The 7599-nt window shown below is 28.9% G+C and overlaps 1 protein-coding gene across 1 annotated transcript; it reads right to left on the bottom strand.

The window, feature by feature from the left end:
* Positions 1-602: 602 nt before the first annotated feature.
* Positions 603-7390, bottom strand: LOC110277755 (CRIB domain-containing protein RIC1). The gene is made up of 7 exons (XM_021135324.2): positions 6970-7390; positions 6598-6741; positions 6203-6312; positions 5469-5532; positions 4059-4465; positions 2017-2068; positions 603-808 (listed from the first exon to the last, which is right to left on the bottom strand). Exons 2-7 carry the CDS (start codon positions 6653-6655, stop codon positions 603-605), a joined length of 897 nt encoding a protein of 298 aa, XP_020990983.2. The 5' UTR covers positions 6656-6741; positions 6970-7390.
* Between the last annotated feature and the right edge of the window lie 209 nt (positions 7391-7599).

Genomic DNA, 7599 nt, shown 5'->3' with positions numbered 1-7599 from the left:
ACCTTGTCTGTGGTATTCCGAGTAGGATTTCGGGAATCTGGAAAGTCTAACCTTGTCTGTGGTATTCCGAGTAAGATTCCGGTATTGAATGACTGTGACGAGCTTCAAACTCTTGAAGGCTGGGCGTTAGTGACAGACGCAAAAGAATCATTGGATTCTATTCCAACCTGATTGAGGACCGACAGATGATTAGCCGTGCTGTGACAGAGCATTTGGACCATTTTCACTGAGAGGATGGGAAGTAGCCTTTGACAACGGTGACACCCTACATACAGCTTGCCATGGAGGGAACTTTGCACTTTTCCATGGATGGAATATTACATTACAGGAATAAATCAAACAAAGCATCTCCAAAACTCCAACATATTCTCCATTACTGCATAACAAGTATTTATTTTATGCCCTTTTCCCTTTCTTCACCGAACTTGAAAAACACAGTTGTTGGCATCCTGACTAAGAATAATAAGATAAACATAGCTTGCTTCAAACCAACAATCTCCGTGGGATTCGACCCTTACTCACGTAAGGTATTACTTGGACGACCCAGTGCACTTGCTGGTTAGTTGTGCGGATTGCAAAAAGTGTTATTGCAATTTCGTGCATCAGTGGCCAAGTGCCGGTGGTTTTGCATCTGCTTTTTCTGCTTCTTCTGCTGCATCTGCTTCTTCTGCTTCTTCTTTTGCTGCATCTACTTCTGTAGCTTCGGCTTCTGCATCAGCATCTTCTTCTTCTGCATCTGCTTCTGCTTGAGTTTCTGTTTCTGATTCTATGACTGCCTCTGCTTTTGCATTTGTGACTGCCTCTGCTTCTGATTTTGATTTGTTGTTTTTTGATTTGGTTGTTGAATTTGTTGAATTTGGGTTGATTTGTTGAATTTGTGTTGATTTGTTGAATTTCTGATTTTTGGATTTGTTGATTTTATTGATGTTGTTTTTCTTAGTGGTAGAGGTAAAGGTGCTGGTGGTGGTGGTGGTGGGAGTAAAAGTGCTAGTGGTGATGGAGGTAAAGGTACTGATGGTAGTGGAGGACATTTTTGTCCAAAAAAATTAAAGGGACGATTTTAATACGAAAAAACACGTTAAGGATGATTTTAAATCCAAAATTATGTTGGAGACGGGTTCGATTTTGACCCTCAACGTGAGGGACCAAAATAATACTTATCCCTATATATATATATATATCATCTCTTCTGTTTCTGTAATCTAAGTTTTCTACCTTTAACGCTTTCGAGTGTAACTCAAATTCTTACTCGTACCCATCTTCTTTTTTAAGGCTCCTAGTTAAATTATCCTTCAAATATATGTATGCATTTTGTTTTTAGATGTCGTAACGCCTCACCACCTCTGATTTACGACTTTAGCGTAAAGCTCTATGTGGTGGAGTATTACAAAACACATATATTAAAGGCAGTAAATATTTAAGCTGTTATCATATAAGGTACAAATAAGGGAAACAGAGAAACTTGACAGATAGCTTCTTCTCAATATACTATCACCTAAAATATTAATGAAGGTGAATTCTATGGTGTAGAAGTGTCTGTCTTTCTATATGTGTAGAAATGCAATGTCCACTCTTTTATTATGCCAAGTGTATATGAGAGAGAACTAGAAGTGACACTTTACAGTAAATGTTCGGATGCAACAGTAAAATTTACTGTTCTCATCACTTGAAGGATTAGTAATATTTTTAAATTTAGTTTAGGTGGGTTAATTAAAGTGAGAGAATTAGAAGACAATAAATTTAGATGGGTTGGGCTTTTTTTAGATTGATTATTGGCATAGAAATAAACAAAAAAAGTCCTATTCTTATAGTTCTCTCTTATTTCGATCCTTAATCATTATATTATTGTGTGAATAATTAATGAGTCCAAATATTTTCTTTTTCGATTTTTCCGCAATAATAATTATTTAAATTTTAAACTCATAATTCAACTGTATGCTATCATATTTTTTTATAGCACTAATAGTTATGAAAAAAGAATGGATAAAAATGAAGTCATGAAAAATAGCATCTTACCTGCATTCACTTCATAAAGCTTCAAATATGGATAGGAAAACATATACTCTATCTATTGCAAGTAGACTAAGGTTTACAATACATATCACATGGTATAATAAGAAGCATTTACATGCATGTACTATGTTTTTTGTGTTTCTTTATTTTTAATTATTGATTTTAATTAAAAATGTATTATAATTAAAATTAACAATTATTAAAATTAATTTTATGATTCAAATTAATGATTAAAAATACTAAAATATTTCATATCATAATACATGCGATATGTTTTTGTAGTATATTATTTTTATATATACCAATTTTATTAACGTGACACAATAACATTTAATAATAATAATAATAATAATATGACCGTAATATTTTTTCTTTCCAAAAAACTATAAAAAATGTTGAATGAATTTCAATTATTGATTGAGCATATATAAAAAAGGTGCTTCATTAAATATTTATATACCTCATTAAAATATAATGATATCAAAATTTCAATATACCAATTTGACAATCATAATAAGCCCAACTCACATAAGTCTATTGTCCTTTGATTTTCTCATTTTAATTAACCCACCTAAATTTAATTAGATTTAAAAATGTTACTAATCCTTGAGTGATGAAAATAGTAAATGTCACTGTTGCATCTGAACATTTATTGTAAAGTGTCACTTTTAGTTCTCTCTCATATACACTTGGCATAATAAGAAAGTAGACACTATATTTCTATACATATAGAAAGACAATCTCTTCTACATCATAGAATTCACCATTAATGAATTATACATATGAGTGTTTTGCAAGTTACCTTTCAACTTGATTCCAACTTTATTAGATTAGAATATCCAAATCTCATTAACTCGTCACCTCAACAAAATATACGAAAAGATTAATAAGCACAAATATAATCTAATAATTTTATTGGTTTCTATCTAACATTTATTCAAATGTGTAATATACTAAGAATTTTTTTTAAGTAATATAAATAAATTAGATAAAATCTGAACTTGAGAAAGCGTAAAATAATCTCAGAAGTTGGGTTTGGGTAAACAAACTACTTCACAATCTGATTACATCGTGATAGTATATTTTAAAATTCAAAGCAATATCCTTCCTTATTCCATGCATGTGCAAAATAGCTTAAGGCACAAAATGCTTGCCTCAAAATGCATCATAGCAAAACTTTTCTATTTCTTATTTATTTGTTGCCGTCTTACCATGCCTTAACTCCTATTCCTTTATATATATCCAATGGCTTTCGATACCACCTTATTTTTGCAAGATTGATAAAAGTCTTCGATAAAAGAACTTATGAGGGAAGTGACTTCCGCTCCATATTTGAATCATGAAGTATTTCTTGTCGATGTTCATTATTTGTTTTAGATAATAAATTTATAAGAGAAATACTCGATGGTAATGATAATTTATTATTTTTGAAAATTATTTTTGTTTTAGTTTTGTAATTCAACAATATATTTTTAGTTCACACTTTTAAACATTGATTAACTACTAATTAAAAATAATAAATTATGTTAATCCTCTAACATTCCCTCAATAGTTGATATTATCAAATTTAATAGAAACTCAAGTCAATAAATAAAATACATAGAAAAAAAGATACATATATATGTCGTTGGGAAAAATGGCATGAATTTGATTGAAATCACATCTCCAATTAAAAAAATGCAAAGTAAAAAAAATAAAAAATCGTAATTTACAAACTTACAAAACATTACTCTCTTTTCCCTGCCTCCAGCCCTTTGTCTTTAAAGCATCAAAAATTCAAAATCCTTCTCACTCTCTCGTTCTCTATTAGGAGTGGATCCTCTCAAACGAAAAATTCACTTGACTATGTCTGTTTTTTTGCCTTTTCCTTTTTCTGTTGCATCTATTTGACTATATCAAGACTTATTCAATTAAGGGTAGAAATTCATACTTGACCAATTTTCCAATTGAGAATACTCATTCCTCTCTTCAACTTGGCACCAATTATTTGATTACAAGTTTATGATATGTTGTATAATGATTTAAGTTAAAGACTAATTGGGTACGGGCCCAGATTCAGGCCCAGGACTAGAGCCCAACTCTTGAGAAAGAGAGATATCAGATAAAGAATCTCCCTTAGAGGCCCTTCGGGTTCTAGGAGAGGGCTTCTTTACGGGGCTGTCTTCAGAGGTAGCAGTCTTTGTTTTCCTACGAGGTTTGGGGCCCGTCGGTGGTGTGTCATTGGTGGGTGACTCGGAGCCCTGCGTGGAGCCACGGCGGTGGCGACGGTGGCGGGATCCACCGGAGGAGTCGTTGTTGGAAGAGTCTGCGGTTGGATCCGAGGAGCGGTTGCGACGTGCGGTCTTGGTCTTGGCTGAGTTAGAATCACCGTCGATTGATTGGTGTCTTGACTTGGGAATCAAATGTCTAACTTTGGAACCTTTGGAACTTGTTTTGTTGCCTTCTGCTGCACCTATTAACGTAAATAAAAAAAAAAGTAAAAAAGAAAATGGTTAGGATCAAGAATTCAAGATAGAGGCAATTGAGATTTTATGTAAAATCCAAAGAAAAAATTAAATATGTAAAATATTAAATTGTAAAATCTTTGAATTTAGTAAAAATTTTATAAAATTGGTCAATTAATTTAAAATGTAATATCAAAAAGTTTGAAGAGTTAAATAAAAATTTTAACTATAATGATTAGGGTGATTTTGACCTTTTTAACCTGCACTAACAAGCAAATTGATTTTTTATTTTTAAGAAAAAGAAAATAATTAATAACTCAAGAAACAATATCCCAAATTGCTATTTTAAAATTTTTTTAGTCTAATAATTTAATTAAATCAATTTTTAATATTTTATTTTATTAAATAAATTAGTCTTTGTTATTATTCAATAAAAGTCATAATTAACAAATTTTTTAAGAATTTTTAAATTGTTTAGATAAGTGATGTAAAAGTTAATGTATCTAGTAAAATAAAAGTTTAAAAACTGATTTGATGATTAAAATTTGTTGAGAACTAAATTATTCGACTAAAATTTTTTAACAGATTTAAAATATTACTCTATAACTTAAATGATGCAGCAACAAATATACATAAATAAAAAACTGTACATTTTTGTAGTAACCATCTTAAACGAAGATTGTCAACAAATATATATAACTAGTAATCCAAAGTTTTTAATTGTTAACTCTTAAATGTGTGTAATATAATAAAGGATGATGCTGATGATGATATACTAGTGGATTGCATTATAATATAATTCACTTTGCGTAAGTAATAAATTTAGGATTGATCACAATGATAATAGTTTGGTTATCATTTCGATTCAGGTTTTATGAATAAAAATATTTTATGAATTAACTTTTCTTAAGAAATGAATAATTTTCTTTGTAAACAAAATATAAAATGGAATTCAAGAATACATGTCAAGTAAAAATTGTAATTGATCTTTCTTTTTTTTTATAAACGAACCTTCTTTTTCTTTTTCTTTTGTTGTTCCTGAAGAGGGCTCATTTTCTGATTTAAACTCGGTCATCTGCACAAATTTTTAAATCTCACAATAATATAAGATATAACAAATTTCTGGTTTTAGGAATAAAATCAGCCTTAAAATGTAGTTACCATGAATACAAAGTAAAAGTTAAATGTATTATATGACAGTAACAAATATATAAAACATATATAAATTACACCTTAAAAATAAATTAAATAACATATATTTATAAATAAATACATGATAACTGATTTTTAGATTTGATTTAGTAAAACTTTTTCAAAAAGTGTTTGTATTTTTTAAATTTATTATTTTGTATTTGATAAATAAAAAAGATTACAGATTTTTCTTTATAAATTTTAAAAAATAGAAATACTTTTAAAAATACTTAAAATAAAATTGACTTGTATTTATTAAAATTAAAAAATTTAATATAATCTCATAAATTAACTAATTTTTAAATTTAAAAACTAGTTTACTAAGTGTAAGTTGTTATTGTACTTATTAAAATTAATTTTTAATTTAATTTATCAAATATAAATACTACAAATTAAAAAAAAAAAGTAAAACTTTATTGAATCAAGTCTTAATGTGTAAGTAGCATGTTTGCTATACATGATGTGATAATTAGCAATATTGCATACAGCAACTTAAAATCATAGACAAAATTAAACAGAATGAAAGAAGAGATATGAGATGGCGAGAATTATACCCAGCTTGGTGCATTTTGTGCTGGATCATCTGATCCAATGTGTGCCACATGTTTTACATCTGTTGGCATCCCAATTTGGATTTCTTCTTCTTTCTCTTCTGCTGAGAATCCTTACAAATTATTCAATGGCTCACGATTTTTAGTTTTGTGAAGTGAAAAAAAAAAAAAACTCCTAAAATTTGTCTTTGTAATAATAATAATGAATTATTCCTATAGGAATATCATACCTAAGAAACTGAATCAATTGATAAATTAAAATCTGAAAGGAAAAAAAAAAAAAGCAAAGCATGGCACAACGTATGGCATAACCCCTAATAATAAGGAAATGTATTTAAATGTTCTATTTAAATTTCAATTTCAATTTCAATACGAGAGTGAAGCATTATTATCCTTACCAAAAATCTGGGATATGTATCTAAGTCCTTTAAAGAAACCTTTCGCTTTGATCGACATTATATAGATGAGTCTCTCAATATACTTGCACCAGAAACCTTCCAATGAAAAAGGTGCTGGTGCTTTCAATCTTCAACTAAAATTTTCTGAAAGGATTAAAAAAAAAAGGCAACATGATCACATCATAATTGTTAATCATCTTTATACAAATTAATCTTCTTGCCACGTATATTATTTAATGTTAATTCAGTCTCCACAATCCATTTCATTTGTTTGTCTTTTCAAGAAAGCTTGAATTGAAAAAAAAAAACTAAAATAAAATAAAATTTATATATGAAGATCACAAAAACAAAAGAAAATGACAAAATAATTACCTTGAGAACAAATTTTAGCTTTAATCATATGACTTTGTTTGCCATCTTAATGTTGAAATCATATATAGAATCTCAAACCTTAGTGAAGAATACATGTATCAAGTGGGCAATATACTTGGAGAGGGAGGAAAAAAAATTTATTTAGTGAGAAGAACAAAATTAATAAGAAGGAAAAAAAAATGAAAAACAAATCAATTGAACAAAATTTCCTTAGCTGTTCTTGGTTGGTTGTTATTTTTCCTTCGGACAATGAAACCAACCAAGAAGAAGGAGACTTCGGTGTGGAAAAAAATCTCAAAAGTAAAAACCCAAAGAGCAATGGCTTTTGTTTGAGTCAAATCAAAAACCGATAGCTGAACGCAATTTTAGGTGAGAATCCAGATATGTAGGTACTAACAGTTTTCATGTGCTAACAGCTATATTTGGGGCTCAACGTTTTGGATGGTTTATGAATAATGAAACCACGAGAAAGAAGGTTGAGAAGCTAAGAAATAATTGATGAAATGGTAGCAATTAGCAAACCTAAATTCATTCTATTAATAATGTTATTTAGATTTTTTTTATTAATTTAATATTAATGATAATTAATTATAATAAGAATATATAAAGAATATATATAATAAAAAATAA

The sequence above is a fragment of the Arachis duranensis genome, chromosome 2 (assembly GCF_000817695.3).
Source record: "Arachis duranensis cultivar V14167 chromosome 2, aradu.V14167.gnm2.J7QH, whole genome shotgun sequence".
Classification (NCBI taxonomy): Eukaryota; Viridiplantae; Streptophyta; class Magnoliopsida; order Fabales; family Fabaceae; genus Arachis; species Arachis duranensis.
Note: the sequence above shows the minus strand (reverse complement) of the source record. Positions and strands in the feature narration are given on the sequence as shown.

What these genes read in the sequence shown, in the direction of transcription:
- LOC110277755 (XM_021135324.2), bottom strand. Translation starts at nt 6,655, where the DNA reads ATGTCGATCAAAGCGAAAGGTTTCTTTAAAGGACTTAGATACATATCC. An exon ending in ATACATATCCCAGATTTTTG is followed by an intron (nt 6,313 to 6,597) that starts GTAAGGATAATA and finishes ATAATTTGTAAG; the next exon opens with GATTCTCAGCAGAAGAGAAA. An exon ending in CACAAAATGCACCAAGCTGG is followed by an intron (nt 5,533 to 6,202) that starts GTATAATTCTCG and finishes AAATTTGTGCAG; the next exon opens with ATGACCGAGTTTAAATCAGA.